This window comes from Anomaloglossus baeobatrachus, chromosome 2, assembly GCF_048569485.1.
Source record: "Anomaloglossus baeobatrachus isolate aAnoBae1 chromosome 2, aAnoBae1.hap1, whole genome shotgun sequence".
NCBI lineage: Eukaryota > Metazoa > Chordata > Amphibia > Anura > Aromobatidae > Anomaloglossus > Anomaloglossus baeobatrachus.
In genome coordinates, this window is record NC_134354.1 from 541,361,428 (window position 1) to 541,380,243 (window position 18,816).

At 42.9% G+C, this 18,816-nt stretch overlaps 1 protein-coding gene across 7 annotated transcripts in view; it reads right to left on the bottom strand.

The window, feature by feature from the left end:
* Nucleotides 1–286: 286 nt before the first annotated feature.
* MCF2L (MCF.2 cell line derived transforming sequence like) overlaps nt 287–18,816 on the bottom strand; it is a 305,257-nt gene continuing 286,727 nt past the window's right edge. For all 7 annotated transcript variants that reach the window (XM_075336651.1, XM_075336649.1, XM_075336647.1 and 4 more), the window contains 3 exons: nt 9,598–9,710; nt 5,565–5,668; nt 287–5,478 (listed from right to left, as the gene is read on the bottom strand). In XM_075336651.1, the coding sequence (XP_075192766.1) occupies nt 5,384–5,478; nt 5,565–5,668; nt 9,598–9,710 (312 nt within the window). In that variant the 3' untranslated portion in view covers nt 287–5,383. The remainder of the gene's footprint in view (nt 5,479–5,564; nt 5,669–9,597; nt 9,711–18,816) is intronic.

Consider the following 18,816-nt stretch of genomic DNA (forward strand, 5'->3'; position numbering starts at 1 on the left):
GGTATTCGATCATCCCTAATTGTTAACCTTTTACTTGTCACTGTAAATCAATTTGTGGAAGTTTACAAAGTTTCATGTATATGTTAGGAGTAAAATAAAAGTAAAGGGGAAACATTCCAAGCGTTTCCTTGGAGCATATTTCCTCTCTCATGCAGAGATCTGATTCTCCTCTTGATCAAATAAGGCCATGCTAAGCAGGGGGTCTTACATTATAAAATATGATACAGAACATGCAAATAATCTTCCTAAAATTAGGTCTGATTTTTAATATTCAAGAAATCACAAAAACAGTTGAAATTATTTTTATTTTATTACCACAGTGAATTACAGCAGGTGCTCCTGAAATGTCGTCGATGAACCCTCATACATACAATATTCACATTCTGTACTCAAATTTACAATAGCAGAATAAAAATTAAGCAGATGAGATGCCGTCTGTAAAGTGCAGTGACAATTATTTAGAAATCACAGGCAAATATTAACAGGTAAACATTTCCTGTGCGGGAATCAAGGGTCATTTTAACAGAAAAGGCTACACAATATTATTTAGGAACAGTCAAATATTTTTACAAAGTATTTACAAATAACTTACAATGTATGAGAAAAGTCCACATCTGTACAGATTGCTAATTTTCACCACTGACTAAAAAAAAAGTATATAACATCAACTTTATATAGCAGTAAATTTTATGGGGGGCTGTAAGAGATTGTCATATGTCCCTGATTTGCTTCTCTATTTGTAGATACTTTGTTCTCTATAAAAAGACTCCTAAGGAACAAAAAAAAGGAAGAAAGGAATTGTTTAGGATCTTAAGTATGAGCCTCAAGTGTTTGTGTCCAGGAACAAAAAATTAAACAAGATACATAGAATATTCATTATTTGCCCTGGCTTATAAATATACCTACAATCAGCCTACATTCCATCATATATCTGACCATATACATAACATAACAGTTTTGGGCTTGGGCTAGCTACCTTTCCAACAGATGGCCGCCACAGGAGATCCACCTGTCACTAGATACATGGAGCTGTCAGCAGAATATACCAAGTAAAGCTCAATGGCCCCTGATTCATCCAAGCAATTTTGCAAGAATCCTGGCCTAAATCCACTTTGAAAAGTGGCAAAAATGTGTGACCAATTCAGAGTTGGTCAAAAAATGTGCATGTTTTAGAATTTTCACATCAATTTGTCAGAGCTCTGGCAAGATGTTCAGAGCTGAGAAGGGGGAGCTGTGGAGGCGTGATGTCACAATTCGCCTAATTCATGATGAGCATTGGCGTTACTTACGCCAAGACATCTTACACCTGTGAGGGACTGAAGTAAGATTCCTGGCATGGTGCACACCATTCATCACACATTCTGGATTCATTAAGAGGTGTGCACCATGAACATCTTATTTCTACATGCCCCACATCAAGATTGGCAAGAAAATCACTGGCCTTGTTGAATCCGAGGCCAGCTAAGGGAAACATCTGAAAACTCACAACATTTTCAAGCATATCGGAGGTAGTTGCATGGTTTAGAGCAGAGGTCCCCAACTCCAGTCCTCAAGGCCCACCAACAGTGCAGGTTTTTGGGATTTCCTTAGTATTGCACAGGTGTTAATGTAATTACCTGCCCAGGTGCTGGTTCCAACAGCAGTGCAATGCTAAGGAAATCCTAAAAACATGCACTGTTGGTGGGCCTTGAGGACTGGAGTTGGGGAACCCTGGTTTAGAGGACTCTTCCATCTATAGTGTTTGCCCATATTTCATTTAGACAAGCAACCTTTCACAACTGGAGTTTAGGTTGTCATTTGATCAGTAAAAGCACCAACTAATGGAAACCTGCATCTCAAACTATGCAACTGTTTAGAGAACTATAAAGCAACTAACATAGGATTTCCCTTTCACATTCACATTTCACAGACATTTATAATTTGGAATTATGGCAAATACTAACATTATGTAAACATATGTAATATTTCATTGTTGGGTCATTCTCTGTGATGGTCATTCATGGACAAGGACACAGTGCCTTCTTTTCTACCAATCTAACAATTCTGGAAGAAGGAATATCTGAGATAGATACTAGAAATAATTGGGCAAATAATTGTCTCAAATTGATCCAGAATTCTGACTTTAATTCCAAGCGCTCCATTTACTAAGTGCTGAGGCACTTTTTGTGGCATTGCCTAAAAAGGAGTATAAAGTGTCTAAAGATGTGCAAAATCTATCATCCAGCATAAGGCACTGTGATAAACTTGGCACATCTAAGCTAATTCTAAGCAGTCTAAATTGAAGACAGAATTAGTATGTCTTTACTGCTTTAACATTAACACAAATAGGTTTCTTTTTTCAAATAAAAATTTATATCTATATATTTTGTAACATTTGAAGACCTTTGCATTTACAATTCCGTCTTTTTCAGTCGTATTCGTGTACAGTAATTGCTGTTCATTTGCCTATACTATATCATCTTTTATAAGTTAGTTCACTTTCATACATTTTCTTTTACACTTGTGAGGAAATGAAAGAAATATTTCCTGTACACTTATAAAAATAAAGTTTGATTTTAAGGCATAAAACAAAACATATTGCTTCTAGGCCATTTTTGGACTGCCTTCGTGACTACTAGGATGGTGGTTTGTATTCTCATTTGTATTTTGAATTTCACTATTTCTTCATGTGAACAGTTGATGTAATTGGAACGAACACTGGATAACACAGAGGACTTAGAAATTATACATTACATCAGCAAATATAGTGTCATGCATGCATTCTATACTCAACATATTGTGCCATTTAGTGCCATCAGCTACTGACCGATTCAATAGTTGACAACTGTAGAGCTCCAATACTGGAAAGAACACATTGGATTATACAAACTGTCACACATTGATACTGGAGAAGACTGGTTATGGCTACTTCTGATAAAAATACACATAAGGCCGAGTTCCAATGTGTTTTTTGTTGTGAATAAAGCCTAAGGGCTCGGGGGCATCCAGTAAAACCATGCCAAATGGCTCATTCAGACATCTGAATTTTGCATATGAGTTTACCTGTGGTTTTCAAGAAGAGCACTCATACCTGCAATAGTCTATAGGGCCATTCACACATCCAGGATTTTTCACAGAGCAAGTGGTTTACGTAAAATCACAGAGACATGTCTGATTTTGTTCCAAGGGTTGGCCTAAAATCGACAATGTAAATCTATGGGTCAGTTAAAAAAATTGGACCTAGTAAGTAGCCATACTACCTTTGTGTAGTACGGAACAGGCTTGGTTGTGCCCTGTAAGTATAGAAATATCTTTTGGATTTGAGAGGATAATACCACTGTACAAAACGTTAAAAAATCAGAGGAATAGGAAAGTATAGCAAAGACCCATTAAGGCCATAGTCATCAGCCTGTATAGCTGGGCATATACAGGTCAATTAATGGAATATTTTTCTTATTATCCAAATGCTTTCACCCAGTGACAGCAGTCCAGGCAAAATGTTCTTAGGTAATATACTAACAGGGGAACTATAGAAAAATCAACGTGGCTAACAAACTATGCAAATGAAATTATAATGACCAATAATTTAATTTTCGTTAAGGTGCTGAAAGAAACATTAATGTACTATGAAAAATATAACATTAGAATGATCCAGAAACAAAATTAATAAACAAGCTCGAAGAAGGAAAGCTGGAAGGAATGGTCTGTCCCTTTAGCTTGTTGGTGATAAAATAAGTATAGGCTGTGCATTGTACTTAAATTAACCTCTGCTTCCCTGTGCTGTTTCCTGTTGCTTCCCCTGACTCGATCATGCTTTGTCCACAAAGTATAACATTAGTAGGTCACATTCTCCAACAGCAGTAGACCACGGTAATGATGTAATCCATATGAAGAACAAAAATGGCACAGAGGCCTTCTGCTATTGGAGGATGCTGCCACGGGAGGGTCACCAGAGAAAAGAAGTGATAGATACTGGCAGTATTGGACAAAGGAGGATTACAACCCATTTTAAGGAAGCCTGTCACTCGTGGAAAATTCTATTTACCTGAAGAATATATAAGGCTAATTTGCAGTTAAATAGAATTTCAATTATGTCCAATTGCCTCACTGAAAGTGTGGCTATTGGGAGAAAATGAACTTCTTTTCTCCCAGAAGCCGCCAGCTTTCAGTCATGGGGGTTTACAGGAAGCGACTACAGTCACCTCTCACAGAAAAGCTCATTATACTGTGATCAGCGGCTGAATGAAAGCTTGTTCTGCAGTTTATCTGTGCACAGCCAGCTGTTAAATCTAACTCCTGGAGCATGCTTACAGTCTCGCTCATAGTTTAGTGAGTAGTGCTGTTGGCGGTTCCAATGAGGAAATACGTTCCTTTTGTCGGGGTAGTCACACTTTCTGCAAGGTGGCCAGGCATCATTGGAATGCTGTTTACCTATAGATTAACCCTATATCTGCAGATAAAGATCATGATGTTGGGTGACAGGTTACCTTGAGCAGAACTCTGAACACAGTGATAGGACTGAACCTGTAAATATCTGTCAGGAATCCCAAATTCACAGGATTTTAATGTGCAGATAAAACAAAGCATTGTCTTTGATCCCTTTCTGCAATCTATCTATATCTTTTTATATTCCATTTCTCCATACAAATATAAAAGTCCTGATTAGTGAATGATTTTCAGTTTAATTCCTTTACACCAATAAAAATATCACTTAAGAATAATAGAAAATAATCAGCTTTCCCCTGGGCAGCTGCCCTCCTTCCAGACTGGTTAACCCGTTAACCCTTTCTGCTTTCTTATCGAGACTTCCTATAGACACAGAGATATGAACTACAAATGCTTGGCCTGACAAGTGGAAAAATAGTATAGTATCAAACTGTCATGCTGTGAAAAATGTGACAACTATTTCCTTTTACAAACAGATAACAGCCACAAGATGGTCTCATTAAAAAGGTGCGAAAGGAAAAAAGTCTTTTCAGATGGATCTCTACATCCGGTTGCAGAGAACAGAAACTGGTAGAAACACGGTTTAAAAACATACCATGGAACAAAATGATGGCACTTTTGTACGTCCTACAGGGGTCATAACATGTTCCACAGTATGGGTGAAATGTTGACGGAATAAACACTGTTTATGGATCTGTAAACTGAACTGAGTGCCGTGATGGCCTCTGGCACAAGACATCACTGAACACCATTCTGCGGGGTTCCTTCCCGATTGGCCTGGTAGACGAACATGACATTGATTGAGACAACCAACTCAAGCTTGGAATCACTTTCTGCCTATTTTCTTTGAATCAGCCCCCCAGCGTTGCCTCTTCTTCATCCATCTTTTTCTTACGTGGCCTGAAATCTGGGATCACCCGTCCATGACACGCCGAATTTGTGCACACTCTGTTCAGGTTCAGCTTTTGATATCGGAAAAGCTGGTGCTGCTTACATTGCAGCTCTCACTGCAGCTTGACGAAGTGCTTAAAGTGCTGGAAGCAGTTCCTGATTCTATGGAACATCAAACAAAAAAAAACATTAATACATGTCCAAAAATGTTCTATAACACACAAAAAACAGGCTATAGTGAAGCATACCAGAGCCGCTGAGAGAATGAACTGACTTGGAAGCCCCAATGAGTATCATCAGGTTGCTGGCAGGCACTAATCCTTCTTTGCTGGTGCTCAGATTTTTCACAAACCTGCAACACATTAAGCAATGGATGAACATGGACATTTCTGTCAACAGATACAACAAATAGCATTTCTTCTAATGACATCTAGAATTTATTTTTATTGCCAATTTATTTTTGTTTATATCTGCTAGCACCAACAGAATTTGGGACTAACCTCCTCTAAAGTGATATAACAAGGTCTTATTGACTTGGATATATAAAACACAAAGCTCCATTTACAGTGATGAAAATTTTAGTGGGCACTGAATGGTAGGGAAGAAAGGTAGAGGGAGGGTACTTCATATTTTAATATGCGAAGAGTGTAGAATTAGTCAATGCAAAGTTTAAACATTGTGTACAGCCACTGGCGGACACAGACGGAAAATACAAGAACAATATATGGGCCCCTGTGTAAGACAATATATGGGCCCTTTGCACCCCAACAGATCATTATGATGCCCAATGCCACCTGGTTCGAAGGTAGATATGGCCCCCTAACTTTTTGAGCTGCACAAGATGCACCAATAATGTCTGCCCCTGTGTACAGCATTATTGTATTAAAAGGGACCTCGGCTATGAGTAGGCAGATATTTTTACATTAGTTTCTGCTATATATCTAATTAGAAGTCAAAAATAGTAAAAGAAAATCACATTGTTGGAAAGATATCAAATAAGAAAAGTTAATAATGCATTGTTTTTTTGTTAAAGAGTCACTGGTCAACAGTGGATCGTTTTTTTTTTTTTTGCTCTTATTTTATCCCCACAGGTCCCCGGAGTTTGTTTTTAATCTGCCTTAGGGTACGTGCCCATGATCAGGACCCGCTGTGTCCTGGATGAGCGGCGCGGCCGCTAGTCCCCTCTGCAGTAGAAAGCAGGAGACCGCAGCCATGATCAGTGTTCGAAGGGCTGCGGTCTCTCACTTGTGCGTCTCCGCAGCAAAGAATTGACATGCTTGCAGCTCGGAAAGCCGACTGCAGGTCAGTTTTCGCTGAAAGCCACACACGCACAGTGGGCATGGGATTTCTCACAATCAGATCCATTGTGCATGTACTGTACAACACATTTTGAACGCAGCGAAAACACACAGCATCCAAAACACTGCAAACACTGATCATGGGCACGTAGCTTTATGGTTTTGTTTATTTGATGTTCATTTTCATTGGCTTCATACAGGGGGAGATGGTTGCAGGCAAATAATTTAGAGCAGCTTGGAGAATCCTGTGAGCTACACCCCATATGTAGACATCATAAAAATTTGAACTAAAAAAAAAAGGCCCATATTTCTGCAACTGTATAGCAGATTAAAAAAACATTAAAGGAAAGTAGTGGTAATAAAATCAGAAGAAAAATGACCTTGACCTGGTGACTAAAATCTTTCACCATATTTTTCATGCTGAATTGGATGTAAGAGTAGCTGCAGAGTGGAATAAATCATTTTTTGTGTTTTTTTTATTTAGCCTCCCCATTGCTGAGATATTAGCAGTCAAAGTATTTGGCAACTACCGAGTTCATTTTCGTTAAGTCCAAGTGGATTTCATCAGATGTTCATTTTTACTGGTGATGTGTGCTTTTTCCCTGGTGTGATGCTGATCTGTGATACAGTTCAAATTTGGAGAGAAAAGGATTAATAGACCGCGCAGCCGTAGAATAGAAGATCCATGTAGAAGGAATGATTTTCCTTTCCTACGCGTTTCAAAGCCTTATGACTTCTTCCCAAGGACAAATCATATACCATCATAAGCAGGCAACAACATACTGGAGAAAGAAAAACATGCCCCTGCAATAGCAGAGCAGGTTTCTTAGGCTGTAGTCACACTTGCGCGTGACTGGCGCGAGAATGGATCCGCAACACCTGGCAAGGTCTGCCGCTCTCCAGAAAGGAGCATGCAGCTGCATGTATTTCTATGCAGCTGCACACTCCTGTCTGGAGAGTGGCAGCCAGTGTCGGGTGATGTGACTCCATTCTCGCACAAGTGTAACTCCGGCCTTAGGCTCCGATTGGCCGCCTGGCGTGTGACGTCGCTATGACACCGCACGACCCGCCCCCTTAACAAGGAGGCGGGTCGCCGGCCAGAGCGACGGTCGCAGGACAGGTGAGTCCATGTGAAGCTGCCGTAGCGATAATGTTCGCTACGGCAGCTATCACAAGGAAATCGCTGCTGCGACGGGGGCGGGTACTATCGCGCTCGGCATCGCAGCATCGGCCTGCGATGTCGCAGCGTGCAAAGTACCCCTTAGTGTGTGAGACAGATCATGTCAGACAACCTGAACAGCTAAATCTATCCTACTGCATAATTAAAAAGTGCTGGGAGTAGATCAGAGATGACTAAGGCCATGTGCACAAGTTTAGTTGTTGGTGAGTGTTTTACCTCAATATTTGTAAGCCAAAACCAAGAGGGGGTAAAAAAAATTCAGAAGTGGTACATGTGTTTCTATTATACTTTTCCTCTGATTGTTCCACTGTTGGTTTTGGCCACAGCTGAGTTCAGCTGTGTCACATTACAAACCCTTCTATCAGTTCTCCTCCTTTCATACCACTGTCATGTCTGTTGTAGTGCTCCTCCCCCAAAACTGACTATATAGAGATGTGTCAGTAATCTCACTTATGTCTTTTGTGTTCACAGTAACTTGTACTTGCTCTGCAGTGAGATTGCATTTATATGTCTCACACAGGAGTAACCTGCCTGTTCAGGACTACTCCTGTGTAAGTTATAATGATACTCTTATCACTGCGCAGTGATTACAGATTGCTGTGAGCACAACATATATAAGTGTGACTACTGACACATCTCTGGACAAGCAGTGTGGGGGAGGAGCAGTACAGCAGAGGGGACAGTGTTATTAGAGGAAGTGAGCTAACAGAAGAGTTTGTAATGTGACACAGCTAAACTTAGCTGAGCCACCCCTTTCCCCAAAGTGACTGGTGGGACCTTATGGGAAAGGTGTTCGTATTCTGTATTCTACTCCCAGCACTTTCTAATCAAGCAGGAGGTTAGACCAGGAAATTAGATACTGCTGTGGAAAGCTCGGGATGGGCTGAAACGTTCAGTCAGATCATTGTGACATAATAAACATATAAGGTTATATATTCCGTGAATTCCAGGACATCTCTGAATTTGCACTATTTACCCTACGCATGCGCCATTGCTACAGTGGAGTGCCAATCTCTTTGGAATTCTAGATCAGGAAATTAGAGCTGTCAGATATTATAGGTCTCACACACTGAGGTTCACACGTTTTCTTATTTCCCCTGAGTTTTTCTGCCTGCTTATGATTGAGCACACAGGGGTGATGACGTACACCCCGCCAGTTAAACCTATCTGATAATGGACACTTGGACTTAATGGAAATCAATTAGGTGCCAAATACTGTAATTGCTAATATCTCCACAATAGACATGTGAAAGGAAAAAGAAGGAAAAAAAAAAAGACAAAAGGAATATTTTATGCAACTCTGCAGCCACCATTACATTGTGTATCTAGTCTAGTTCAACCAAATAAAAGTAAACAAATGTACTTAAGCTCATTATGATAACTGAAAATAGGGAATTTCAAAGAATCCATTTTAAAGTGGGATAAACTCCAGCCATTTTTATTTCTATAGGAAGATATGATCGCTGAAAATAAATTCCGATTTCTATTACGAGCAGCATTATTATTAAAAACTTGTGTGGGCCCAAATCACTATTCACAAAGACATCTCATTCACACATAAATATCCACCTCAATACAAGTCAGGAAAAACCAGATATTCTGTATATGGCTATTATAATCCTCACTGCACCTGACAACTGTGTATTGGATTTCCTTTGCTTAATGTTCCATTTTTTTCCACCAATTAAACACCAGTGTGAAAAACAACCAATTACATTGAATTAAAAAAAATTCAATTAAAAAAAAATCAATACATCGAATTAAAAAAGTTCTATGAAAAGCAAAGCCCTGAGCTGTCCTCACCACACTCCATCCTCTTCTTCACGTATCAGCTGCACTATGTCTCCACTTTTCACTGGAAGGTCCTCTAACCCTCGCTTCTCACAGTCTGCAACAACGGTATATTTACCTGGACTCTGAAATCACACAAAACCTATTTCACAGGCAGTTCTCAAACATTCAGGTGGCAAAACAAGAGTTGTTCAAAGCATCACTCCAGTGTTTATATTTTCAGCACTGGAGTGGCGCTTTAAATCTAAATCCCCTGCCCCCGTCATATACTTACTTTCCAGCCTCACCTTTTACCAACACCGCTCAGGTCCCGCGGCACCATCTTATGACTGTAACTTCTGGCTGTCCGGAAGTCAGAAGTTACATCACAAGCACTCAATGCAAGTCTATGAGAGCCAGAGGAGGCTTTCATAGACTTATATTGAGTTGTGACCTATGGAATGCTCCATGAAACACTAGAGCTGCTGGCCGGTCACAAATCACAGAAGTCTGACTGTAGGTTCGGCTATAGAAGATGAAGACGGCTGCAGGTGAGTATAAGACAGGGAGCAGGGGACTTACATTTAAAGTACCACTCCAGCAATGTATTAAAAACAAAAACATTGGAGTGGTGCTTTAAATGACATCAGAAAGGAGTGTGTTCTCATGCATTTCCCCCTGCAGGCATTACTGTTTTGGGACAACATTTTTATGCAATCTGTGGAAAAATATTTAAAGCATTTTATACTACACTCTAATACGGCGCACACAGCCTACTGTACTCTGTGTGCTTCTCAGATATTTTTCTCAAATTCATATGGCATCCATTAGAAATAAAATCAAGATGTATTTCAATGTGCATAGGTGAAGAAGGCAACAATTCATGCTCTTTTACTTCACTATTACTTCCTTCTGACATCACTATTGCTGGACCTCACTCTTAGGTATTTGCACATTGCGCCATGGATGTCACGTCTCACTCTGGGCCAGGGTTGCCAATGGTCCAAAAGTTCCAATATAGACCATAAAAAGGGCACTTTTTTGCCTTGCCTGTAAAAAAAAAAAGTAGGCGTCCAAGATTTTCTGGAAGCTGAAACTTAGATTATCTTTTACTATAATAATCGTCATTTTACAGTTTACAATGAATGCAGCAGATGTCTTCACATCAGAGCTATAGGCTGTAGACATGAATCACTTATAATCAGAACGATTTAATATGGTTTTCCAATGTATCTGTAAAAAATATTGTCTGGCCATGATTTTTTAATAAGCTGCTCCCAAAAATGAAAGGTTAAAGTTGTCAATCTTGCTCTAGACTACATGACCCCCACCTCTACATCGTGAGGGAACACATGGCATGTGGGACCATGCCCTGGAAGATGATCAATCATGAGCCAGTTGGACTGCCTTTTGTAAGGTTTTTAGGATCTTACGAGAGATTTTTTTTATATTTGACAGAATGACACTAAGGCACCTATCATGCTGATCATCTGTATGTACTTTGGCTTGGAGTGAACTCTTCGGAGTACTAGGCGCAGGTGACACATTACTGTAGTAAGGGGGAACCTTCAAGTCCTGAAGTTTAATTATTTATATTGATTGTATGGTCTGGGTGTTTTCCCTTTTAGTAACAAGAGAATTTATGTACCATGTTTCATATTACTATTAGAGGGGAGGAGATTAGGAAAATATAACTACCGCTCATTGTCTCCTCCTCTTTCTGCTGTAGTTTGGGTCATGTGTAGGGCTGATCGAATCCGCCAAAATCTGGACCGCCGGATCCCTGCCGGATTGAAAAAAAAATCTGGATCCGCTCCAGATTCCGGTGCCCATATAAGTCTATGGGGACCAGAATACGGAGATTAAAAACGTTTGTGGAAGGGATACAGGGGTAGGAGCGCACGCAGTATACTCACCCGAGGCTGTGTCATGGCAGCAAACTTCTTCCGGGTCATGCAATTTTCCCTTCCGGATCCAACAATTCAATATTCATTGTTTTGCCCGCCCACCGGAGCGTGTAATTGGTTGCAGCTAGACGGACCCCCACCCTGAGTGTCAGCTGACTGCAACCAATCACAGGCGGCAGGACGGCCGGTGGGCTGGGAAAGCAGAGAAAGTGTCTGCGGGTCAGTATGGTGAACGTGCATGTCTTTTAGAAACACATGCACGCTCCTGTTAGAAGTGTGTGGCTGTGCCTGTGATGCGCTGTCAGACTCGTACAAGTCTGACATGACATCAGCCGACACAGCCTGCGCTCTCTGAACATGAGCGTGCATGTACACAGAAACACATGCACGCTCCTGTCAGAAGTGTGCGCAGCTGTGTTGGTGAATGGCTTTTTTTTATTATTTAAATAAATAACAAAAAAAACAAACCGAAGTGCGGTCCCCCCTAATTTTGATACCCAGTTATGATAAAGCCTGCTGGGGGCTGGTAGTCTCAGCCCACAGCCGCCCAGTATCTATTAGATGTGACAATCCCGGTGCAATACCGGCTCTTCTCGATTGCCCTGGAGCAGTGGCAATCAGGGTAATAAGTGGTTATTAGCAGCGCACAGCTGCTAGTAAACCCTAAGTTAGTGTGATAGCACAGGCGTCTATGAGATACCTGCATCACAGTAACCTGTAAATGAATGTAAATAAACACAGAGAAAAATCCTTTATTTGGAATAAAGTACAAAACACACAACCTCCTTCACCTCTTTATTAACCCCCAACACCCTGCAGGTCCGGCGTAATCCACACTAGGTCCCACTCCGCTTCAGCTCTGCTGCATAGCCAGCGGCCATAGAGCACGACCGCTGTCTGTGTAGACAATGACTGAGCATTGCGGCACAGCAGGCACATACTGTCACAGGCTGGGGGCGCATGTGCCTACAACCAATCACAGACAAGAGGATGGCCGGTGGGCAGTGAAAACACGCAAAGCTGTGCATATACGATGCACAGTATAGGAAGTGAATGCGTGACCTAGAAGCAGTGTGTCGCCAAGACATCGAGTCTCGGTAAGTATGAAACGGTGTTTTATTTCTGTTATTCTTTATTTTTCAATTATTTTCCCCACTGCCGGATCCGGATCGTGCACACGGAATTCCAGATCCAGATTCGGCACCCGGAAATCTTTGAAACCACGCGGATCTGGACTTTTACAGTTCAGATCCGCTCAACCCTAGTCATGTGCTAATAAATGAGGGTTTATCCCACATCCTGGTCATGAGTTTTTCTATTGTATGTGCATTGATCATTCTTTATTCACTTTTCCTTCTGTATCAGTTTCTATCCTTGCCCTTGGGGTGATTACAGGACTTTAAGAGACAGTCTACGTTGATCAGGGCTGCCACATGGTTTGCTTCTAAGATGCTGATCTCTGCTGCAAGGGTGGGATCTTTCTACGGTTTCTGGGGGAGCAAGCCACAGCACTCCTTTTCTCTCCCTCCCTTATATTGGCTCCTAGCTATGACTTATTTATATATTATTGTATGTAATATTGAGATTTTTTTTTTATTCACCAATATATGAGCTATATCTTTATTTTTTTCCCCTTCCATTTTTGGTTCTATGTTATTATCAAGAGATATTATAGATTTTGTTTAGTGGATCATTGTTGTTTTTTTATTTAATATAAAGCTTGACTTTTTTTTTCTGGACAGCTTATGAAAAAATCACGGGCAGACCATATTTTTTTGCAGACACATTAGAAAAACATAATAAATCGTTATGTTTATAAGTGATCCATATCTATAGCCCATCATTATGATATGAAGATATTAACTGCTTTCACTGTCAACTATGAAATCATGATAATTACAGTCAAAATAATCTGTTTAAGTTTCTTCAGCTTCCAAAAAAAAGAAATCACAGACGCCTTAAATATTGTTTTTTACGGACAGGGCAAACATTTGCCCTATTTTTACGGATCGTCCTGGAATTTCTGGAATTTCTGGACGGTTGGCAACTCAGTACAGCAGACGTACTGAACACAATTAATTCTTTAAGTAAATATATTTCTTAGGGTGCAGTCAAAAAGTATATAAAATCATCCAGATTCTCAGCCAGAAAAGTGGGAGTGTGTCAGGTGTTTTTTTTTCCTTTCCTAGCATCCGTATGTCATGCGAGTGTTATGCGAATCTGCATTTTTTTTTCTAGGTGCGAAAGAAAACACACACTCATGTAGCACTCACGTGACGTACGGATGCTAGAAGAGAGAAAAAAAACGAACACTCACATAGCACTCACATGACATACGGATGCTAGGTGAGGACAAAAAATGCCTGACACTCAAAAACCTTTCTGGCTGAGAATTTGGGCAATTTTATATACGCTAATAAATACGCTAATGTGCATATACTCTAAAAGGTGCTATTGACATAAATTTCTCACCAGCTGTTGGTAACCCATCCAATCCACATAAGCAAAGAAATCAAACCATAGATGTCCATACATTTAATGATGTTTAATAATGAGAAATGACACAGGGAAAAAGTATTGAACATGCTGATTGAAATAATAATAATAATTAATAATTTTATTCATTTATATAGCGCTATTAATTCCACAGCGCTTTACATACATTGGCAATGTATTTAATACTTTGTACAAATGCTTTTGCTGATGATAACAGCTTTAAGACACCTCCTGTATGGAGAAACTATTCTGATGCATTGGTCAGGTGTGATTTTGGCCCATTTTTCCACACAAACACTCTTAAAATCCTGAAAGTTCTGTGGTCTTGTTCTATAAACTCTCAGTTTTAGTTCCTTCCAAAAATGTTCTTTTGGATTCAGGTCAGGTGATTTGCTGGACCATTCTAGCAACTCTATTGTCTTGCTCTGAAACCAATTGAGCGTTTTCTTGGATGTGTGTTTTTTGATCATTATCTTGCTATAATTTTCACTCTTGTTTCATCTTCATCATCCTGGTTGATGGCAGCAGATTTTTATCAAGAATATCTCAGTACATTTGTCCATTCATACTTCCTTTAACCCCTTCAGCCCCAAGCCTATTTTGACCCTAAAGACCAGGCCATTTTTTGCAATTTTGACCAGTGTCACTTTATGAGGTTATAACTCTGGAACGCTTCAACGGATCCTGGCGATTCTGAGATTGTTTTTTCGTGACATATTGGGCTTCATGTTAGTGGTAAATTTAGGCCGATATTTTTTGTGTTTCTTTGTGAAAAAAACAGAAATTTCGCGAAAATTTTGAAAATTTTGTAATTTTCAAACTTTGAATTTTTATGCTCTAAAACCAACGAGACATATAACACAAAATAATTAATAAATAACATTTCCCACATGTCTACTTTACCTCAGAACAATTTTGGGAAAAAAAAAAAAATTAAGGAAGTTATAGGGGTTCAAAGTTTATGAGCAATTTCTAATTTTTACAACAAAATTTACAAAGCCACTTTTTTTAGGGACCACATCACATTTGAAGTGATTTTGAAAGATCTACATGACACAAAACACCCAAAAGTGACACCATTCCAAAAACTGCACCCCTCAGGCTACTCAAAACCACATTCAAGAAGGTTATTAACCCTTCTGGTGCTTCATAGTAACTAAAGCAATGTGGAAGGAAAAAATGAACATTTTACTTTTTGCAACAAAAATGTTAATTTAGCCACAAATATTGCATTTCACAAGGGTAGCAGGATTAAATGAACCCCCAAAATGTGTTGGGCAATTTCTTTTGAGCACGCAGATACCTCATATGTGGCGAAAAACCACTGTTTGGGCGCACCGCAGGACTCGGAAGGGAAGGAGCGTCATTTGACTTTTTGAACAGAAAATTAGCTGGAATCGTTAGCCGCACCATGTTGCGTTTGGAGAGCCCCTAAGGTGCCGAAACAGTGGAGCTCCCCCACATGTGACCCCATTTTGGAAAATAGACCCCTCATGGAATTTATCTAGATGTTTATTGAGCACTTTGATCATCTGGGGGCTTCACAAAAGTTAATAGAGTTGAGCCGTGAAAATAAAAAAAATTGTTTTTATCACAAAATTGTTACTTCAACCAGGTAGCTTTTTTTTCACAAGGGTATCAGGAAAAATTGCACCATAAAATGTATGGTGCAATTTCTCCTGAGTACACAGATACCTCATATGTGGTGGAAATCAAATGTTTGGGCGCACAGCAGGGCTCGGTATGCAAGGAGCGTCATTTGACTTTTCAAACGCAAAATTGTCTGGGATAATTAGCGTATTCCATGTTGTGTTTGGAGACCCCCTCAGGTGCCGAAACAGTGGAGCTCCCCCACATGTGACCCCATTTTGGAAACTAGACCCCCCATGGCATAGAAAAAAAAAAACAGGGCACACGCACGAATGTTCTAAAAAAAAAGGGGGGGGGACTAGGTGGGATGGAAAAAAGTCCTGTCCAAAGTCGAGTACGACTGCAGGACGATTGCTGATCAGGTACCTAATTGTTCAAGTTTTTGTTTTTTTTTAATTTGGGGTGCACAAAAAAAAACAAAAACTAGAGCAACAATTACGTACCTGATCAGCCAATCACGTAGCTGATCAGCACTTGGTGGCAAGCAGGTGGGGGAGGAGGGGGGGAGAGGGAGTGGGAGATGTGATTGGGGATAGTTAGAAAAGAGCCACGAACAATACTTACAGGATGGATCAGAACAGCGGTAGATGGGGGGGCAGCGGCATATAAAGGGAGCATCTGTGATTGTGAGACGGAGGCGGCTGGGATAGGGTGGAGGCGGCTGGGATAGGGTGGGGGCGGATGGGAGAGGGCGCAGTGGATGCAGGAGGGGCAGAGGATGGGGTGAAGGGGGGATGGGGAGTGGGAGGTGAGATTGGGGATAGTTACCTTACAGGATGGATCTAGGCAGCAGGATCACAGGAGATGAAGGAGGCAGCAGATCGGGGAGGGTGAGAGGTGGGAGAGGGAGCAAAGCGCAGATCACGGGGGAGACAGGTGAGCAGAGCACAGATCACGTGGGTGAGAGGTGAGGGAGCACAAATCACGGGGGTGAGAGGTGGCGGGAGAGCGGACAGCAGATCACGGGGGTGACAGGTTAGGGAGCACAGATCACGGGGGTGACAGGTGAGGGCGCACAGATCACGGGGGTGACAGGTGAGGGCGCACAGATCACGGGGGTGACAGGTGAGGGAGCACAGATCACGGGGGTGATGGGAGGGAGCACAGATCACGGGGGTGACAGGGGAGGGAGCACAGATCACGGGGGTGACAAGGGAGGGAGCACAGATCACGGGGGTGACAAGGGAGGGAGCACACATCACGGGGGTGACAGGGGAGGGAGCACACATCACGGGGGTGATAGGGGAGGGAGCACACATCACGGGGGTGACAGGGGAGGGAGCACACATCACGGGGGTGACAGGGGAGGGAGCACACATCACGGGGGTGACAGGGGAGGGAGCACACATCACGGGGGTGACAGGGGAGGGAGCACACATCACGGGGGTGACAGGGGAGGGAGCACACATCACAGGGGTGACAGGGGAGGGAGCACACATCACGGGGGTGACAGGGGAGGGAGCACACATCACGGGGGTGACAGGGGAGGGAGCACACATCACGGGGGTGACAGGGGAGGGGGCGAGTAGCCGATCATGGGGGTGAGAGGTGGGGGGGAGTGGGCAGCACATCACGGAGGGGAGGGGGCGCCAGCCGATCACGAGGGGGAGTGGTGCGCAGCGCATAACGGAGGAGAGGGGGCGCGCAGCGCATAACGGAGGAGAGGGGGCGCGCAGCGCATAACGGAGGAGAGGGGGCGGGCAGCCGATCACGAGGGGGAGGGGCCGGGCAGCAGATCGAGGAGAGCGGTGACACTGGCAGACGGAGGAGGGCAGCGGCGGATCGGGAGGGGTGGGGGTGCGGGCAGCAGATCACGAGGGGTGAGGGTGCGGGCAGCAGATCGGGGAGACAGGTGGCAGATCGCGGAGGGCAGCGGCGGATCAGGAGGTGTGGGGGTGCGGGTAGCAGATCACGAGGGGTAGGGGTGCGGGCAGCAGATCGGGGAGACAGGTGGCAGATCGCGGAGGACAGCGGCGGATCGGGAGGTGTGGGGGTGCGGGCAGCAGATCACGAGGGGTGGGGGTGCGGGCAGCAGATCGCGGAGACAGGTGGCAGATCGCGGAGGGCAGCGGCGGATTGGGAGGTGTGGGGCTGAGGGTGCGGGCAGCAGATACGAGGGGTGGGGGTGCGGGCAGCAGATCGGGGAGACAGGTGGCAGATTGCGGAGGGCAGCGGCGGCGGATCGGGAGGCTTTTCGCCGGTTTCATACAGTGCAATGGCGGCGCGGCAACTTCCGGGTCCCATGCTCCGGTTACATAACAGCATGGGACCGGAGCTTGTCGCCCTGCCATTGCACTGTATACACTCACTGTGCTGGCGTGCTGCAGGGACGACAAGTGACGGTGACGGGGGCGGTCACCGGCAACAGGTCCATAGTGATTGGAGAGATCGGTCACAAGGCCGATCTCTCCAATCAGAGCTGCTGGAACTTGGGGAGGGTGATCCAGTGAGGTCACCCAGCTCTAGCCAATGGCCAGTGCTACAGCTGCACTGGTCAGGGCTGGATTTCAATGTTTCAGTCATTTTAAATGGCTGGAACATTACAGTGGCTGTGATTGGTTGAGCGGCGTTCATCAGCCAATCACAGCCTCCGTAGGTCCGGGGAGGAGGCACCACCCCTCCTGAGGTCAGGTACAGGTCCCCTCCTCCCCGAATCTGTGGTTTATGCTAACTTTTCGCAGTTACCGGAGGCTCCGATGCTGCGATTACGCCATGACGGAAATATCCGTCCTTAGTCGTTAAGGCCCAGGGCACCATGATGGAAAGATCCGTCCATGGTCGTGAAGGGGTTAATAATATTAAGTTTGCCAGTGCTGTATGCTGAAAAATAGCCCCACACCATGATGTTCCAACCTCAAAACTTCACTGTTGGTATAGTTTTTGGGATGATATGAAGTGTCCTTTGGCCTCCAACATCGTGTATTTTATGGCACCCAAAGAGTTACATTTTGGTCTCATCTGACCAGACTATTTTCTCCCAGTATTTCACAGGATTATCTATTGTTGACCAACTTTAGAGGCACTTGAACATGCTCTTGGTTCAGCAATGGAGTCTTGCGTGGTAAGCATGCATACAGGCCATTGAGGATGAGTGTCTAATTTCTTGTTTTCTTTGAAACAATTGTACCTGCCTATTTCTGGTCTTTCTGTAGGTGGTCATTGGTTCTTGGCAACTCTTCTGATAATTCTTTCCACTCCT